Source organism: Dunckerocampus dactyliophorus, chromosome 7, assembly GCF_027744805.1.
Source record: "Dunckerocampus dactyliophorus isolate RoL2022-P2 chromosome 7, RoL_Ddac_1.1, whole genome shotgun sequence".
Lineage (NCBI taxonomy): Eukaryota > Metazoa > Chordata > Actinopteri > Syngnathiformes > Syngnathidae > Dunckerocampus > Dunckerocampus dactyliophorus.
Genome location: NC_072825.1, coordinates 29,594,585 through 29,615,799, shown reverse-complemented (window position 1 = coordinate 29,615,799; position 21,215 = coordinate 29,594,585). Strand labels below are relative to the sequence as shown.

Sequence of the window (21,215 nt, the reverse complement as noted above, 5' to 3'; positions counted from 1 at the left end):
CTCACAATTGTGAGTGCGCCTGAACGCCTCACGGGGCGAGGAGACCGGAGCGGGAAAGAGTCAGAGCGTGAAGTTGTTCATTGCTGTGTGCATCATATGAACAAATGAGTAAGTTTCATGATTATGTTGTGCATTAAGAGTGTTTCATCTTTAAGATTTCATTTATGTTGGTGTTCCAATTAATCTCCACACAGCGCGGCGGTGAAAACCTGTCACTGTGAGCGGGGATTCTTCTTTAGTATGCAAATGGTTAGGCTATTTTAGCAATACATATTCACGTGTGTGGCCAGAGGAGCGTGGATTTGTCCAAAGGAGGGATTTTGTCCAAGGGGGGGTGTGTGTCCAAAGGGTTGTGTGTGGTCTTGTTGAGTCACACAACGCACACAAATGACGGACACTTCGTACTCAACAAGCAGGGTCAAAACTAGCAAACTGCTGTCAGTGCTGAGTTAGCTTTTTTCTAAGGACGGTGCATTCAGGTGCATCACGTAAGTCCTCGCTGCTCCATTCACGGACACTTGGAAATCACAGGAAACGCACCCAAACATGCACGTGCAGCCCAAACCACGTGATATTTACAAAACAGCCACTGGTTGCTCATAACAGTGAGATAATAACAGACCTCAGTGTTGAACAAATAGACTTTGGGACAGATACTGCTTTAGCGTGATTATTAAACCTTCCCCTTCAATTTGGTATGGAATGAATATGCTGACTTAAAGCCATCGTGAGTGGAATAAATTGGAATAAATGAATGAACCAAGTAATTATGTTCAATATTTCAAGTTGACAAAGATAAAAAGGTGTGTGTTTTTTAGGTGTCCAGGAGTAGGGGCTGCATAGCTTCAGGTCAAAAGTCTTAAGGGGTGCGCCACTGTAAAAAGTTTGGGAACCACTGATCTACGGGTTTATGGCTGATTCTTATCCATCCCGGAGGCTGCTAACGATTCACAACTCTACTTTGTACAGTACAGTGTTCCCTCGTTTACCGCGCAGGTTCCCAAAATAGCCCACAATAAGCAAAATCTGCAAAGTAGTCAACTGTATTTTTGTACATTGGTTATATATGTTTTAAGGCTGTAAAACCCCTCACCGTACACTTTATAGACTTTTAACTGACAGGCATGAACATTTTACCACATTTCTTTCTTGTTTAAACACTCTCAAAGTTCAAATTTCGTTTGAATTTTAATGATCAACTTATGAGATTGGACACGAGAAATTACACTCGTCTGATCGTGGCTTTTCCTAGCTCGTGTTTTTGTATCCTTGTTGAAACATATTCTTCCTCCTCATCCTCCATGAACCTAAGATTCATTTACAGTATTCCAGGCGCCCTACAGCTGCATAACTTCTGCCTTCATTCAGCATATATGACCGCTGGCAGCTAGTGATCATACAGTACAACAGAGCGAATCCACAAAGAGCGAATCGCAAAAGGTGAACGAACCGCGATGTAGTGAGGGAGCATTATATTTATATGTAAGTATTCATAAAAAAGGCTAAGCAAGGTTCCAGTGTATTTTATTATAGCAGTGAATTGATGTATCTATTGACTTTGTATAAAGTTGAAATGGAAAACAGGTACCATACAAGTTGAATTGAATTTTCGTTGTACTTTGTTTGTCATGAATTAGTTTGCTCTGTGTTTATTTCCGCCGTCATCTTATCTTATCTGCTGTTTGGACAGAAATAGGTGAAAGGTCGTTCTGACTGGAATTTACGCTAATTCTCGTCAACACAAACCAGATGTGTTGCAATCTCACTTCTTTTCTCCACGCCCTCCCTCCTACTCTTGTCTTTGCTGACCCCCTAGCCAGACCCCCACCCCTCCTTCCCTTTTCCTTCCAAAAACCGCGTGTCCGCACGTCCCAGCCCCAGAAGGTCGCAGGCCCGGCTTCTAGGATGGACTGTACTCTGCTGCTGCTGCTCTCCCTCTGGGCTCTGACTGGAACCATCACCCCGCAGCCTACACGTACTACAGGTACTACACGTACTACACGTACTATAGGTACTATAGGTACTACAGGTACTACAGGTACTACAGGCACAACAGATATAGGAAGACATGCATGTCATGTATTTTAATGACATGTCATCTCTCAGCTAAGCTAGTCTAGTTTGATGATAAGTTCATAAATAGATCATAAACTTTTTTTCAATCTTTTTTGGACTTTCTCATCAGGTGTTTTTTACAATTCACTTAAAATGTATGCTTATTTGAACATATTTTTCTTAATTTTCTGGTGAATTCTTTTCATTTTTTTAATGTGATGTTGTTATATGTAAAACATTGCCTGTATTGTGCCGTCCAGTGAATGTGTTTCAGTTCAGTTTTGGATGGGACATGTCAGGGACATGCGTGGCGCCCCCTATGGGTTGTGGTGATTTTTTTGTTTTGTAAGACATGCTAGCGTACGTGGAATACGTGGAGAGAAATTTCTGTGTTTTTATCCATTCAAACAAAATAAACAATTTGCAAGCAAAAAATGGATTTGCAGGCAAACAAAAAGAGTTGCAGACAAAACTTTGCCCTCTCTTTTTTGCTTGCAAATCCATTATTTTTGTTTGCAACACTTTTTTTTGTTTGCAATCTTTTTTTTGTTTGTTTGGATAAAAAGACAGAAATGTACACATATCCTCAAACCTTTACGTTGCTAAGTCCCACCCACATTAGGCACGATGGCGGCCACGTTTTTCAACCAGTCGTGCTCACATTTTGCACACATGTGCTTGTCAGTCCCCTGAAGGTGTGTGCCAAATTTTGTAGCGAATTGGCTAAACTCTGTAAAGTTACAGCGGGCATTTTTGTAGAGCTGTGCAAGAAATTTCAAGTCAATCCGGCCGATGGGGTTTAATAGCGGCGCCACCGTGTGGTATATTTGTCAGAAAAATAATAGCACAGGTAACACAGTAGGGGGGCACGTTTTGCCACATTTTCAGCCTTTTTGTGGTGGCGGTTCAGGAGTAGAAGAGTGCACGCTACCTGTACAGTATGTGGTGTATTTTGTGACTCCATGTTATGTGTGTGTGTGTGTGTTGGGGAATACAGTAGCACACATGTTTTCATTCTGGGAATGACAGAACATGAATCACAAGCTGCTGCCCCCATTCCTGGCCCCCCTGTATGGACACTGATTGCTAGCACAAACAAGGGCTTGCATCAAAATCTCCAAAAGGCAAACTGGGTGGCAAACGTCTCCACAGCCACCCACACAGGGTTTGCGTTAGGCCAACAAAATCTTATTGCTCTAGCTGTTTTTACGGGCGTGGGGGGGGGGGACATGAATGCAGAGAGTGTAAACAAAGGGCTAACTGCCAGGAAATGTAACGTGTGTTTGCGTGTGTGTGTGTGTGTGTGTGTTATCCCAACAGAGTCTTGCCCACAGAGACTTCTGGGAGACGAGAGGAAGAGGACATGTCCTCGTCCATGTAAAGCGGACAAAGACTGTGGCAGCAGGCGTCAGTGTCTCTGCGATGGCCAGTGTGGTCTCAGCTGTGTGGCTCCAGGTACCTATTTGTGTGCGTGCGTGCGTGTGTGTGTGTGTGTATACACAGCTGTGTCAATACACTATGAAATAATGAAATACCTTCCGCAAGTTAGTACACACCTCACATTTCTTTCAGTAGACCCGTCTCAAGGGACAACACTGTAGACGGTAAACTTTAGAGTAGTCAGTGTACAGCTTGTGCCGCGAAAATGAGCCCATATACATCCATTATTGTGTAAAGATCTGGCAACACAAGTGAGTAGCAAGATAATCATGTCTTGTTGGTATAGCCTTGTGGTGTAGCCTCATGGTCTGCAGCCACACGAGTGCTGCTGCAGCTGGGGAGCTGCGGTTCTTTGAGGGGAAAGATGAATTCCAACATGCACTTTTTTTCTTCTGGAGTTTAATGGCGCACAGCTGCATGCAGCATATCATGCATTGTCTTCCTCAAAGGTGTCACACATCAAACACTTTTTTTTCCCTAAATCTTGGCCATTTCAATTGTCAATAGCGACATAACTTGCAACTTTTTTGGCAAGAGAATTGTGTCTCGCCTAGAGTCAGGCATGGTGGTGGTAGTAGCATCATGGCATAGGGCTGCATGCATTTTTATTTTTTTTACCCTTTTTCTTCTGGAGTTTAATGAAGCATAGCAGCATGCAACATATCATGCATTGTCTTCCTGATCAGACACTTTTTTCCTAAATCTTGGGCATTTCAGTTGTCAATAGCGACTTGACTTGCAACGTTTTTAGCAATGTCATTGTGTCCTGCATACAGTCAAGCACGGTGGGTGGTAGCATCATGGCGTAGGGCTGCATGACTGCTGCTGCACTTGGTGGGGACCTGCGGTTCATTGATGGGAATGATGAGTTCCAACATGTACCGTGACATTGTGAAGCAGGAATTACTTTTCCAAAATGATAAGCAGTCCAAACACATCCAAGATGACAAGTGTCTTCCTGAGGAAGGTGAAGGTGATGGAGTGGTCAGGTGTGTTTCCTCCACACCTGAACCCTCAAGGAAGGAAGGAAGGAAGGAAGGTGGAGGAGTGCAAGGGGTCATCAAGGAGGAGTGGAAGAGGATTCAAGGAACAACCTGTGCACCTCTTAAGGCAGTGGCAGATAAGAATGTTGCTCACACTATTTGGATATTTTCTATACAACTATGTTCTATATTTTCTATCTATACTGCTACACAAGCTGTACACGGAATCATCCCTTGAGAAGTGATTTGCGGAAATGTGAGGCCCAAGATGAATAAGATCAGCACACTTAAGGCGTCTTTTCTCCTCAGGTCGTACTTGTCCTTGGCCTCTGCCCCCTAGAGAAGACTCGGTGGCCCGCCTCCTCTCTCCCACCCCGTCTTTTTCCGCCCTGATGGAAGTGCGATGCAAGCCGGGATTCGCTCTGCCCAGCGGCCTGGATGCCACCATTCGGCGTTGTCAAGGTGACCGCCAGTGGAGTGGGGAAGAACCCATCTGCGCAGGTGAGGAAAAGATCATCTTTGGTGGAGCACAGGGGAAGGGTTAGCGTCATAACACACAACAATGATGCCGGGCTGATGGTAGCGCTTTGTCTTTATGAAAGACACAATGAATCATGTCCTTATCACCATAGCAACCACAGCTGCACTACCACAATCAATATTTTGCAGTAGAATGTTTAGGTTTATGCTCATATGAAGTGTCCATTGCTACCACTATCATAAAACTCTTTGACAGTTTCAGATGATGTATAAGATGTCATATCTATATCTGGCTGTACCTAATGTTTATACACACATATACAATATATACATATATATTCTATATGTAAGTATATATTCTATATGTAAGTGTTGGACCCCTTCCCCATTTCTTATTTTTTTGCATGTTTGTCACACTTAAATGTTTCAGATCATCAAACAAATGTAAATATTAGTCAATGACAACACAACTGAACACAAAATGCACTTTTTAAATGAAACTTTTTATTATTAAGGGAGAAAAAAATCCAAACCTACATGGCCCCGTTTGGAAAACGTTATTGCCCCCCTGTTAAAACATAATTTAACTGAGATTAATTGAGATCTATCAGTGTGGAAAAGGTTATAAAGCCATTTCTAAAGCTTTGGGACTCCAGCCAACCACAATGAGAGCCACAAATGGCGAAAACATGGAACAATGGTGAACCTTCCCAGGAGTGAACCAAAATGACCCAAAGAGCGCAGCGACGACTCATCCAAGAGGTCACAAAAGACCCCACAACAACATCCAAAGAACTGCAGGCCTCACTTGCCTCAGTTAAGGTCAGTGTTCATGACTCCACCATAAGAAAGACACTGGACAAAAACGGCCTGCATGGCAGAGTTCCAAGACCGAAACCACTGCTGAACAAAAACAACATTAAGGCTCGGCTCAATTTTGCCAGAAAACATCTTGATGATCCCCGAGACCTTTGGGAAAATACTCTGTGGTCTGACCAGACAAAAGTTGAACTTTTTGGAAGGTGTGTGTCCCATTACATCTGCCGTAAAAGTAACGCCGCATTTCAGAAGAAGAACATCATAGCAACAGTAAAATATGGTGGTGGTAGTGTGATGGTCTTGAGGAACTGGAAGACTTGCTGTGATGAATGGAAGCATGAATTCTGCTGAAGGAGAATGTCCGGCCATCTGTTGGTGACCTCAAGCTGAAAAAGTTATCACAAACGCTTGATTGCAGTTGTTGCTGCTATGGTGGGCCCAACCACTTATTAGCTTTAGGGGGAAATCACTTTTTCACACAGGGACATGTAGCTTTGATTTTTTTCTCCCTTAATAATTAAAAGTTTCAATTAAAAGTTTAATTTTCTGTTCAGTTGTGTTGTCATTGACTAATGTTTAAATTAGTTTAATGATCTGAAACTTTTAACTGTGGCAAACTTGGGTGACAAAAAAAAAAAATCAGGAAGAGGGCAAACATACAACCAAAAATTGACCCTTCAGAAAAAAAATGTTTTTTTTTTTTTACCATCTTTGGGTCCTGCCGGGGTTTCCCCGACTTCCCGGACCAGAAAAGTATAGTTTCAGCAATTAAAAAAAATTCAATTTCGCAACAGCCGCATGTCAGAAACCCCTCCAAAAAGTGAATGAATGAATCTTAGCGTTGGAGGATATAAGCATCATAGACTCTATGATGCTTATATCCTCCAACGTTAACATTCATTCATTCATTCGTTGTCTATGCCATAGACAATATAAGCATCATAGACAATGAGTGAATGAATGAATGTTAACATTGGAGGATATAAGCAACATAGACAATGAGTGAATGAATGAATGTTAACGTTGGAGGATATAAGCATCATAGACAATGAGTGAATGAATGAATGTTAACGTTGGAGGATATAAGCATCATAGACAATGAGTGAATGAATGAATGTTAACGTTGGAGGATATAAGCTGCATAGACAATGAATGAATGAGTGAATGTTCATGTTGGAGGATATAAGCATCATAGACAATGAATGAATGAATGTAAACTTTGGAAGATATAAGCAGCATAGCCGATGAATGAATGAGTGAATTTTAAGGTAGAGCATGTATTGGTGTCTACAGTATGTACTATGGAAGCATTAGCATGCAACACTTTCACTTTCATTTCCTGCTTATGTATCTTGTCAGCTTGCCAACTCTGATTAGAAAATAAAAACTAAACTCAGCTTTAAAGGTCTGAGCCTTGCATGCTGCACACACACACACACACACATGCACACGCACACACACACACGCACGCACACACACACACTTTGTGATGTGGATGTTTGTTAGTAGCCAGTGGAAGGATGTGAAATGTGAAAGGAGGATAGGATTGGGAGCTGTGTGATTAGAGTAGCCGTGCATGCTGCTGAGAGACCAAGGCAGAAGGTAGGTGGGTTTTTAAAACGAGTGTGTGTGCGTGTGTGTGTGTGTGTGTGTGTGCACATGCATGTGTGTGTGTGTTGGAGTGTGAGTGGAGCTCCTTCATGCCTGCTGAGAGGCTGTGGGCGGCCGATCACTGTCAAAGTGGCACACAGAGCTGTGTGAGCGAGTGTGTGTGTGTGCGTGTGTGTGTGCATCGTGCATGGAGAGGGGTGCATTTTTTCTTTGTGTGTGTGCGTGCGTGTGTGTGTGTGTGTGTGTGTGTGTGTGGGTGGCCCATCGCAGTCCACGGAGTGAGATGGAGAGAGAAAGATGTGCACTGGTCATGCTGCTTGAGGCCTTTCTGTTACCCGCTCTCTCATCCTCTTTGCTTCTCATCTTCTTCTCCTCTCATCCTCTTCCACGTGAGAGGCCTCAGATAAGGTCTCGCTCTGCAAGGGGAGCCAAAAGCAGCTTTCTAGAGGGGAGGGGGGCGTGTTGAAGCTCACGCTTTTACTCTAATACAAAACCCTTCCTAAAGGTGGCACTGATGCACCCTGCTTGATGGGACTGCCATGCCGCAGCATGTGTGGGTGGCATTTTCACTCACCCCCCCTCTACCATAGGTGCCTTTACATTCTCATGTGAAGAGATAGCTAAGGTGGCCCCCTTGAGGCAACACTTGATACACGCTTTCCTCCAACGTGCACAGCTCTTGATAGTTTTATTTTCAAACAGCACACGGGACTTGAAAGGCAGATGAGCGCTGTTATACAAAGTGATGCTAGCTATGTTATCTAAGGACATCAAACATAAAGCATCATTCATACCAGTCATACATCCTTGACCTCTATATACAGTCGTGCCTCGCAATATCGTGATTTTCAGAAATGAATGAATGAATAAATGATTACGGTATTATTATTACTCAAAAACATACTGAAATACAAGTGATATGTGGTGTTCTAGTCACTAGGCAGCAGTAATGACTAGGAATGTGCGATACCACTGATTTCCTTTCCAATCACATACTGAGTACAATTCAGGCTGGCAATACCGATCCAACCGGTCTTTTTACCACAATGGACCGATGCAGAGTCCGCATCACTGCAGACGCCGCACTAATCCGCCTGTCCATCTTGCGTTCCATCCTTCCCTCACTCGTGAACAAGACCCGAGGTACTTAAACTCCTCCACTTGGGGCAGGATCTCATCCCTGACCCGGAGATGGCACTCCACCCTTTTCCAGGCAAGAACCATGGACTTGGACTTGGAGGTGCTGATTCTCATCCCGGCTGCTTCGCACTAGGTTGCGAACTGATCCAATGAGAGCTGAAGGTCACGGGTCGATGAAGCCAGCAGGACCACATCATCTGCAAAAAACAGAGACCCAATCCTGCAGTCACCGAACCGGAACTACTCAACGCCCTGGCTGCGTCTAGAAATTCTGTCCATAAAAGTAATAAACAGAATTGGTGACAAAGGGCAGCCCTGGCGGAGTCCAACCCTCACTGGAAACGGGTCCGACTTATTGCCGGCAATGCGAACCAAACTCTGACACCGGTCATACAAGGAACGAACAGCCTGAATTAGCTGGTCCGATACTCCATATTCCTGGAGTACTCCCCACAGAATTCCTCGAGGAACACGGCTCCGTTTATGATGGGTCATCCTTTCAACAGACAAACATCACCTAAAATGACTGAAGTATCAAAAGTATCGACATTCTGATTTGAGTATCGATTTTAGAGCATGAAATGCTAGTATCGGAAGCAGTGTTGCCAACTTGGCAACTTTGTCGCTAAATCTGGTGACATTCCAAACCCTCTTGGCGACATATTTTCTCAAAAGCGACTAGCGACAAATGTACCGGCTTTTTCTGCCATCATTTGGTTAGATTTCTGGTATTAAAAATTGATCTGCAGTTTGTGTTCTCATGGAGCAGCAGTGGGTGCTCCTGAGACGTCCGCCCCGCCACCAACGCAGTCACAAGCCGCCAGTGCACGGTCAGCTCAGTGAAACTCCACGCACCCATGAATCGCGGATGGGTGCATGTTTACAGAGCAGGATCTGAAACGTAAATGTTTCTTAATTATCATGAAATGACTACTCATTACACTCGAGCCTCATTCGGACTCAGTCACTTATTTGTCAGTGTGTCAGAACATGTGATGGGAGAACCACGTGTGATAAGTTAAACAAGTAGTCTTAACTACAAGATAAGAGGTGTAGGCTGGAGGCGAGTCCAGATGGATATTACTCTGTCAAACAAAATGTGATTGATCTAAATAAACTATATAATTAAATCTACGGCATTCCTGTGTGATAATTCAACGTGGATGGCATCTAACTTAGTCTCATAGTCACTTGCAAGCCATCTTTTCCACTCACGAAAATAGGCAGTAAACCGAAAGTACGTCTTCGGTAACCGGAAGTATATTTTTGCGAACATATTCTTATGCGTCACTCTAGTCGGTTACTTCCTGAACCATAAGTTCAGGTGTAAACATTACGTTTGGAGTACCCCAGGGGTCAATATTGGAACCAAAACTGTTCAACTTGTAAATAAATGACAATGTGACGAAAGATGTAAAGTTGGTATTATTTGCGGATGATACTACTGCCTTTTGGTCTGGGGAAAGCACACAAGAGCTAATTAACAAAATCCTGGATGAAATGGCCATGTTAAAAAGATGGTTTGATAAAAACAGATTATGCTTGAACTTAAGTAAAACTAAAATAATGCTATTTGGTAATAGCAGAAAGGACACATATGACCAAATGCAAATAGACGGAGTAGACATTGAAAGGGTGAATGAAAATACAGTCAAACCTGTCTTAGCGGCCACCTTTATAGAACGGCCACCTGCCTATAGCAGCCACTGAAAAATCCCCCGCAGCAAATTTACATGTTATAGACCCTGTGTATAGCAGTCACCTGTCCAACGCGGCCAGCGGCCACCCATTTTGTCTCCCTTGGTCAATATCTGACCGCATATAGCGGCCAAATTACCGACTCAAGTAGAAGCTTCATGCACGAAAAAGTTTCGTTTTTCAATCAATGAAGCCGTCGTGTGTAGACTTTAATTACTGAGTCCTAGCTCAGTCACAATCATTCACAAGATCCACACAAACTGTCAGTTGTTCCACATAAAAAAGCCGTCTTCTTTTGAGCTTGCTATTTCCTGGTCAAACATGTAACTTTAAGAGCATTTGCACCAAAACATTACCGCAAAGTAGGCTGGGAACAGGATGTGCTCCCAGCGACGCTACAATAAAAAAAAAACATACGCTAGCATGCATGCGGCAGCGGGAGCAAAACTGAGTTCGGTTGTACTTAATTGAAGTATTTTAGAATGTACTCACGTTATTTTTCATCAATCCTCATCCACAAATCCATCAAAGTCCTCATCTTCTGTATTCGACACAAAAAGGCCGTCTTCTTTTCCGTTCGCTACTAGTCTGTTAACTTGTCAGTGTTATTCAGCTCCGAAGCAAAGAAGGAAACTTCTCCTGTTGCTTCTGCCAACTTTATTTATTGAACGCGGCCACCAGACAGCAGCTCAGAACACACACATCTCTCAGCATCGTCTCTCCTTCCTGCTTGCCCACAAGGCAAAGGTTAAACAAGCCCCACTACATAGCTGTCCAGCCAATGCCTGTAAGAAATGACACCGTTTATTTCCTGGTGTGCACTGGTCAATACTGTAATGCCGCTTGTTGTGGGGAAGGAGAGACTCACGTCGCCGATGCACTTTAATGGCTTTATTAACAGCGGAGAACACTGCAGGACTTTACATCCACGCCAACATAAACACACTTCCCAACTCTCTCCAAACTCACAGCTAGCACTGAGCCTAGCTCTCCTGCTCGGGACGCCCACCGTCACTTCCCGTCACTTCCTGCCGTATAAAAAGTAAAATATTAAAAACAAGCGTAAGACATTACTAGCACAGCTTTGTTCTGTGGGTGGTATTCTATCAGTTATTATTAAGCCTCTAGCTTCCTTTTAGTAAGTAAAAACCTTGGCTATGATTGACTACATTGTCATGTAGACCTACAAAGTACACTTGGAAGAACAAGAGGTGAATAAATGTATTGCAACTGATGTGAAACTGATGAGGGGTAGGATTAAATAAGCTTTGCTTCTTCCTACTCCTTTTTGGACATGCAAAATTGTGAATTGTACTATGTGATGTGCTACTGTTTGACTCATATGCATGTTCAGGATTAAAACCATGAACCATGATAATAACAAGCCTAGTAGTGCTGTACAACTTTTATCCGCAGTCCGCAGTGCCCTCTACTGGTCAACATTATTATTATTTTTTTCCCTTTTTTTCCTTTTTTTCCCTCTACTGGTCAACATTCAAACTGGACGCCAACCTGTCTATAGAGGCCACCTGTCTATAGCGGCCACTTTTGCAGACGGCCGCTATAGACAAGTTTGACTGTACATTTCTGGGGATCATAATAGATGAAAAAATTAGCTGGAAATCTCACATCAAAAATATACAACATAAGGTGGTGAGAAATACTTCAATATTGAATAAAGCAAAATTTGTTCTTCAAAATATGTTCTCTGGTATTACCATATCTAACTTATTGTGTGTGTAACTTATTGGGCAATAACTATAAAAGCAGTCTTCACTCGTTAAATGTACTGCAAACAAGATCAGTGAAGATAATCCATAATGCCGCGTATAGAGAACATACAAATCCCTTATTTTTAAAATCACAAATATTAAAATTCGCTGATTTAGTACATAAATGCATAAAGCTAACAATAACCTATTACCCAAAAATGTCATACAATACTTTTCTACAAGAGAGGAGAAATATGATCTTAGGGAAAAACTAAACTTGAAACACTTATGCGAGAACAATGCTAAAAACCCACAACATTTCAGTAAGAGGAAAGGAAGAAGAGTCTTTTGTTATGCTCGTCTCTATTCGTTATTATTTAATATTAAAGTGATTATTATGTATGATTTTATTTATTGTGAAAAAATCTTGATAATTACATCACATTGTTACATTACCTTATCATTCTTCTATGTATTAAAAAAATCACATAGAGAATACAGGAAGTGAATAAATGTACTGCAATAGATGTGGAACAGGTGGGGGTGGGATTAAATAAACTGTGCTTCTTCCTACTCCTTTTGGACATGTGGAACTGTGAATTACAATAAAATTAAAATAAAATGAAACCATTACCATTACCATTAAGAGTGAATGGTTAGAGCATTGCATTGCATTGCACTTTAACTTGATTTAGAACTTTACAGCAGGTACAATTCTCACATTTCAAACTAGCCCCGACTCTCTTCCAGTATGGTATCCCGCACAAAATGCTCCCCCTGCAACTTGTGCCAAGTCAAAACATTCCCATCACCATCCTATTGTAACGGCGGCCGTCTCGAGAGTTGAGCAATGTGGTGTAAACAAAGAACAATAGGAGTGTAAAGGTGACAATATGGGTGTTATTTCAACTCCACCAAGTCGCAGTTGTTTATTAGCGGACATTTGTGTATTAGTATAGAGGCCTTTATTTTTACAAATGCATTTTATAGTCATTTATAGAAATTAAACTATCCATCCATTCATTCCCTTTCTATGCCACTTGTTTTAGAAATGATATGTTTACACAAAGAAATAATAATACATATAACAAATAAATATAGAATTGATTGCAATATAATATCTATGACAATAGATATAATAATACTAGAGCTGTCAATCGATTAAAATATTTGATCATGAGTCATCACATCTTGTCCATAGTTAACTCATAATTAATCGCACTTAATCACAGAGAGAAATAAGTTTTTATCTCAATCTCACTGTGGTAATTTATTCAAAAAATAATATACAGTTAGAAATCCCACTGTTTTTGCATGTTAATGCAAGCGGCGCTTCGTCCCACTTTGTTGGATGATCCTTGAACGCACATCTAACTTTTTCCCCCACGCTGCACAGATGGACTACGATACTGTGTTTTTACCCTTTTTCTTTCATCTCACATTTGCTCCCAAATGCTGATACTACTGTATGTGGGAATGCATAAAGGTAAGGTTTGATGATCTTACTGAGTGCTAATGTGTATATTTGTTCGGTGCACAACCTCTCTGAAAAACAAAGCCCAGGCTGGTACCGGTGGATTGAATATGTGGAAGCAAATGTCATTTTAGTAGCACAAATTTGAAATATTAAAGAAAAAAAAACATGTAATATTATGAGAAACCAACAAAACTAAGATTAAGTCATTTTTGGAAAATTAGGTTGGGGAAAAATTGTGGGAATAAAGTCATAATATTATGAGTCGAAAGTTTATGAAGATTATTTATGGAGACAGTTGAAATAGATGGGGAAAAAAATGAGTAGAAATGGAGAAAGCATGTGTGTAATTTTATGAGACGTAAAAATGAGATAAAATGAGGTATACCGTCATCCATCCTTTATGGCAGATAACAGACGCCACCGTGATAAGTGAATTCCCACCAAGTAGGATTCCTTCTTCACAAATGAAATATTTTGGTAGTTGGAGCGTAGAAAACCTGTTTACTACCTTCTAAATACATCATTATTAGAGCCTTCTGGACATGAAATAACATCCCTATAGTCACCTTTACACTCCTATTACCCAATGTAGTAGACATAATAAGAGAAAATAAGACATAGAAAACCTGTTTACAACCTTCTAAATAAGCGTTTTAACATTATTAGAACCCTCTAGACATGAACTAACACCCCTGTAGCCACCTTTACACTCCTATTAACCAATATACTTAGTAGACATAAGACATATAAGACATAGAAAACTTGTTTACCACCTTCTAAATACACTTTCTAAATGCAACTATTCAATACGGTTGAAAAGCCAACATTTCAGGAAATGCTACAAATGTTTGTTAGACAGTACAAATTGCCATGGAGAACGTACATGTCACAAACATGTTGTTTGTTTCTTTAATGTATTATATTGAAAACCTCTTAACATTCCGAATATAATGTTGTCAAATGCTCTTGAGAAATTAAAGTTTATTGCATTTGATATGATGTACATTATTATGCCATATAAATAATGAAAAAATGGTCTCAGAAGTTGCCTGTAAGCTAATGTGGCTCACACAAGGTACACGATACTTGAGTACCATCAAGTAGTTCAAATGTGAATTATACCTCATGATGATTATTAATGAAAAAAACGTCTAAAATTTGTACCGACAATATCGATTATCGACGATAATTTGTAGCCCAATTATCGACCAGCAAAATTGTCATCGTGACAGGCCTACTGCCAACATTTCCATTGTACAGTGGTACCTCGGTTAACGTCTGCCCCGGTTAGCGCATTTTTTTCTGTTAACACCCAACATGTTTGCTAAAAAAATTGCCTTCTCTTTCGCCCGCTTGTTTAGTATCCAAAACAAAACATCCAGTTTGTTAACGTCGCCATCTTGCATCATGCGGAATCTGGTGACACTTGCATGTGATCGTGAAATGCATTGTCGGCCGCCGGCGCAATTTTAGAGCAACAGCTACCGATCAGATGTTCTGATCATTAAGTTCCTGTGATAGCATCACTATTTTTATGTTTATGTTAAACAACTTAAATACACAACTAGTGTCTTGAAGACAAGACATCATTATTATAATGATACCAAGAGAGCAGGGTTGTTAAGTGACACTTTAAAAAAGCACGTTAGCATGTACCCCGTGAACGTGACAGCCATCCTAGCTTCCCTGTGGGACAAAAACGAGATCCGAAGGAACTACATTGCTTGTTTAGCCTGATAGCATGATTTTTATATTTTATGAACAATTCAGTTAGAGCCCTCATGACATGAAACAACACCCCTATAGTCACCTTCACACTCCTATCATCCAATATAGGAGATAATCAGATAATCAGATTAAGTAAGACATATGAGACATAAATAAGGTAACAGACTCACACATTAGCGGTTCCTTGTTTTTTTCTAGACAGTGTACTTCCTTGCAGCTTTAAATGGCTTTCCACTCATATTGCCCAGTATAGCAGACAGAGTAAGAGTAAATAAGCAATGCAGTGCATGCAAGACGCAAATAAAAGTCCTGCTCAAGCAGTGTCACAGTAAATGTGTTCCCTAGGGAACCTTAGTGAGGAGTCTAGTGCCTGTCTCACCGAACACCCACACCTAGTGGCCAATGTAGAGTACAACATGTACAATTACAATGCTTCTTCTGCCTTGTATTTGTATTTTACTTCCTTTAGTTAGATCATTTAGCCATTTTTATGGCAAGAATAAGTACAATTTGCTTAAATATGCATGCACGCCGATCGGTGTTTGTGGTTGGCTTTGAAAGGTGTTTTCGGACAATATTGAACGGTGGGCGATCGTTCGGAGCAACCCAAATGCTAACCGCTAGCATGTTAGCGTTGTTAATATGGTAGTTGGCATCTTAGCATTTAAGCCATTGTTATCGGGATAAACTTATATAAAGACTAGCACTAGAATTTTTAGCATTGCTGGCATGCTAACATTAGCGCGTTATCATTTTTGCTATATTCAAAGCTATAAACTTACACCGACAGTGTTTTCATGTTAGGTGTTAGCATTGTTAACAGTTAGTATGTTAGCATTGCCACATGCTAACATTAGTGTAGTGTATCATTTTTGCTATTTTCAAAGCTATAAACTTACACAGTGTTGTCATGTTAGGTGTTAGCATGTTAACAGCATGTTAGCATTTCTAGTATGCTAAAGTTAGCATGTTAACATTTAAGCCACTTTCATACTGTATGGATAAACTTACATGAATACATTTAGGCCAAGAATAAGCACATTTTAAAAAAACTAACAATGTATTGAAACACAAAACAGCGAACATTCATTCATAAAATTTAGAAAAACCACAATAAAGCGAGGGAGCGATAATCAAAGCGCGATATTGCAAGGGATTTCTGTTCACGCACAACATGTCAATTCAACTTCAATGAATGAGGTGGTGTCTTTGAACGCAAGCCCTCATTTCTCATAGTAATAACAATAATATTCATCAAATGCTCTGCTACTATCAAAGAAAGTACAAGTAAATGTGTTGGTGGTATGTTTTTGTAGTTCAAAGTGGGCATTATTATGATAGATGATAGATGCTCTCTTCTTCTGTGACCTCCAAAAGCAGCATCTCCTGCAATCCTGACCTGCCCGCTTCCTGACGATGTGACCAGTGCCTTCGGCATCGAGGGTGACGCCGCCGTGGGGACGTCTATCCGCTACAGCTGCCTGTCAGGGTGAGCTGGGAGATGGGGGGGGTGTAGGATGGAGCATGCATTTTTAAAAAAAAGCCTGAAGTGCTACGGAGGTGGATGTGGAGGAAGTGACAGTGTGTGAAGATGGAGGGATGAATGCAGGAAGGAGAAGCAAGGGGATGGTTTGGATCTCCCGGCTGATGTTCTCTCGCTCTCTCTCTCCATTGAGCTAAATGGGTGGTGTTGAATGGACTCCTTTTCACACTGACTCATCCGTGAGTGGAGTTGTGAGCCAGACAAACTGAAATGAGACACCCTGAATGCGGGATGGGGCGGAAAAGGAATCATTCACACCTTTTTTTCGTCTATAAACTGTCACATGTCACTCAGGAGCCATCTGTCAGCCACTCTTCTCTCTTTTTTAAATTTCCTGCAGGGCCGACATAGTGGGAAGCAGTGAAAATTACTGCCAGGATAATCAAACCTGGCAATATCCGCATCCCATCTGTAAAAGTAAGTGAGCAGTCACGTGTCATACACCCACACACCTGCCTGCCATGTTTGTTTTGTCCAACACTCTCTCCGGAGTTCACATCATGATTGGATACATTCGCTGCAAAGGTTTTCAGCACCAGTTCTTTTGGGTTTCTGTTGCAATTGGAGCGAAAAGGGCGCGTTGAAAATAGTCATAGCGCTTTACTGCTCTCTTGTGGCCAAACCTGGTACTGCACGCATAATACGGCTCATGTTCGTTCACTTTACTCACTCATTTGAAAAAAGGAACTATTTTTTATTTTCAGTGTATTTTCAAAAAATCATATGTAAATATTCCAATCCTGCCAATACCAGGACAATATATCTGATTTCATAATATGAATTCATGAATAACACTTTCATCATTATCTTCACTGACTGGCTGGAGAAGTCACATGGTTCCTGCCTGTCTCACCTCACTCAGAGCTGATCATGATTATCTTTGTAAAGTAGCTACTGTTTAGACTGATGTATTATTATCATTATTATGATGATGAGGTTATTGTCTGCAATCCCACAGAGGTGTACTGTGAGCCCCCCAGAGAGGTGGAGCAGGGCTACGTGGTGGCGGTCCAAAAGACGGAGTACGAGGTGGGTTTTGACATCCATTACCTCTGTAAGAAGAACTTTTGGCTGGATGGACCCCAGAAGGTCACTTGCTTGTCCAATGGCAGCTGGAGTGCGGCGCCGCCGTCCTGCAGGGGTGAGAGACACCCTCAGTGTCATAAAACTGCAAAGCAAGCAAATACAATATCATATTTTTACGTTTTTTGCTGTCTTTTAACTCAACTTCACACTTACCAGCTGTCTAACATGGATACGGTGGATTTTCTAATACATTTTTATTTTAATATTCATATACTGTAATTTACTATCTCAGATAGCATGATTTTTGTATTTTATGAACAGTTCCATTTATTTGATACATTACAGTCATCCCTCGTTTATGGTGGTTAATTTGTTCCAGACCCGACCGTGATAAGTCCATTTCCACCAAGTGGAATTCCTTATTCATAAATGGAATATTTTGGTACTTAGAGCATAGAAAACCTGTTTATCACCTTCTAAATACGTTTTTAAATTTTTTTTTTAGAGCCCTTGAGACATGAAATAACACCCCATAGTCACTTTTACACTTCTATTACCCAATATAGTAGATATAATAAGCGAAAATAAGACATAGAAAACCTGTTTACCACCTTCTAAATACACTTTTTAACATTATTGGAGCCCTCTACACATTAAATAACACCCCAAGTCACCTTTACACTCCTATTACCAAATATAGTCGACATAATAAGAGAAAATAAGACATTTAAGACATAGAAAACCTGTTTACCACCTTCTAAATACGCTTTTTTACATTATTAGAGCCCTCTAGACATGAAATAACACCGCTATAGTCACCTTTACACTCCTATTACCCAACATAGTCAACATAATAAAACATGTAAAACATATAAAACCTGTTTACCACCTTCTAAATACTCCTTGTAACATTATTAGAGCCCTCTGGACATGAAATAACACCCTTATAGTCGCCTTTACACTCCTATTACCCAATATAATCAACAAAATAAGACACAAATAACATGGATAAATAAGAAAGAGAGGAGGACAGGAAGTGACATTGGGGGTTCAGAGTTGAGTGTTAGCTTGGTGTGGGTTACAGACGCATCACTGAACTCTATACTACTGGAAGGGGCGTCGCTGCACGAAGCCATTGGTCGGCCATCTTGCTTCACCCCAAAAAGCACACACGCATACACATACATGTATCTTCATTCACTACATTTATTATGTTTCGGTATAAAAATTAACACGAATTAACAAAACTTCAATTAAAACAGAGTAAATTTACTAGACCCAAATCTCAAAATGTATAAATAAATGCAACGCATACCTTTAGGAGATGATCAGGAAAGTCAAATATTGTTGGAACTGCATTTTGTCGAAATCTAACAGTCTGGCCGGTCCTGTCGAAGTTCTCCTCGCTGAAATGACTTGAACAGAGTTGTGATCTGGCTGCAGGAATCCACCTCTCTCCGCATATTTACTACCCATTGCTTTAGAAGTTGAGCATTGCAGTGTGGAAATCTAAAGGAGAATAAGGGCTCATTTACAACTACTTAGATGAAAAGATGCTTACAGATTTAAAGTATTTTTTTTTTACTATTTTTATTATTTATAAGCATTCACCTACCTGTGAAATATAAGTCCCTTCTCGCGATTTTCACGAGTATCACGATTTGTGCAATTAATAGCAGCACAAGACGGCATCTCGAACTCCTCTTAGTTCTGAGGCTTTGTTTTGGGTGAAACAACATGGCGACTTCTATACTTCCGGTGGCTTCAAGCCTCCAATGCGCAGCAAGCGATCGGGGCCATTCCAGTTATAGAGTTCAGTGGGCCGCATCAGTAGCTCGTGTTTTTATTAGGGATGACTGTGCCTGTGTGAGGTGATTCAAAGCTCCAGATTCAAAGCCTGTTGTTCCGCCCATCAAGTCTGGTGCTTGTGTCTCACCCGACATTACAGTAACATTACTGACACCTAGTGACCCGTGTACAATACTATGTCAACGTCTTTGAATGCCTTATATTTGAATTTGCACTTCATTTAGCCATTTTCAGGCTTGAAAATACTTCATTTAGTTAAGAACTGGGTCACGTTTGCTTAAATATGCATATGTTTAGACTCATCATTCAAGCACCAACAGCATGATTTATTCATTCATGCATTTTTGAAAAAGCCTGGTAAGAGTGTGACATTGCGAGGGGCGACTGTACTGTATTTACATGTTTAAACAAATACTTTACCACAAATACAGAATTAGACTACATGAAAGTAATATTTTACAGTATCATTTGAATCAATTCATAATCCATTATCTTTGTAAATAATCAAATAAAGGCGTTTATTAAGAGGTGGCCTTTATTTTTGCAAATATAGTATAATCATATATTACAGTATAATATGTATTAAGAGAAATACTATAAATGTACAATGTTTAAATATGATTTATATCAAAATATGCAAAATATGAATAGAAAGACATGAAGTGAGCATGATTTAGTTGAAAAGGCCAGTGAGGTGTTGTGGGGCTGTGAATGTAAATCTCTTTTTTTCGTCCCCGAGCTCGCTGCCTGATCCCTGCCGAGAGAAGCCGCGTGATGATTGACGGCGTGAAGCGCTGGCCCTTCGACATCACAGACGCCATGGTTCCTCACGGAGGGAATGTGACGTTCTACTGCAAACACCCTCACCAGCAGTGCAGCTTCGGTGCCACGCGGACGTGCTCGGACGGCAAGCTGCAGCCGCCGGCCTGCTACCTTGGTAAACCATCTGTGGGGATGGAGGGTCCCCCCTCCCCCCAAACGGGACTCTGTGTTGACAGTTGGAGGCCGGTGTAATATTTATCATCCTCTCTGATTTGCAGAGCCCACATGGCTGCAGTATAAACTCTTCCCTCACCGCCTCGTCTCCGAGATTGAAGCGTGCGAGGCCGCCTTCGTGGAGACGACCTTCTGACGTGCCTTGGAACGCACTTGTAAAACCGTGGGCACCCTGTGGTGCTCAGTCTATCAAACGGCAGGCTTGAATCCATCACTTTGACCCCCACCAATCAATATTGTAAATAGCAAGTATGATAATAGACACTTCATTCGATACATCTGCTCATTCAATGTTTATTGTTGCATCATGCAAAAAAACGCACTATCAAATCGATAGCGTACCTAATGAAGTGTCCCCCTGGGTGATGCACACGCAGTGCCAGCTATATACTGGAGATTTTGTGGGGGCGCGGTTGGGTTTGGACACCCCTGCTGGAGATGTACACATTAGCATCTTTTCCCCTTTTCTCTGCACAACCGGACGCATCGAGTCTTGGAAGGCTTGGAAGTTTTACTGATCGACTGGAGTGATTGAAATAAAAGTTTGTCACCACACTTGCAGCTTCAGCCTCATTAAGTAGTCCTGAAAAAGTCATATAATCATAAAAATACTCAACAACTACAAGACATTTGGCTTTTCCTGGGAATCCGACCCAGCCAGCAGTGTGTACCATTACACCACCAGAGATAAACAAATA

General features: G+C 41.2%; 1 protein-coding gene across 2 annotated transcripts; it reads left to right on the top strand.

Annotated features, from left to right (window-relative positions):
- Positions 1-89: 89 nt before the first annotated feature.
- ntd5 (ntl-dependent gene 5) lies at positions 90-21,072 on the top strand. Of its 2 annotated transcripts, XM_054782763.1 has the most exons (9): positions 90-108; positions 1,817-1,984; positions 3,376-3,510; positions 4,788-4,979; positions 16,521-16,632; positions 17,027-17,103; positions 17,645-17,827; positions 20,261-20,458; positions 20,562-21,072. In XM_054782763.1, the coding sequence occupies exons 1-9, from the start codon at positions 105-107 to the stop codon at positions 20,651-20,653; spliced, it is 1,161 nt and encodes a 386-aa protein (XP_054638738.1). In that variant the 5' UTR covers positions 90-104; the 3' UTR covers positions 20,654-21,072. The 2 variants fall into 2 exon arrangements, with proteins under 2 accessions (XP_054638738.1, XP_054638737.1); XM_054782762.1 differs by lacking the exon at positions 90-108 and having other exon boundaries at positions 1,814-1,984; positions 16,524-16,632.
- The last annotated feature ends 143 nt before the right edge of the window (positions 21,073-21,215 follow it).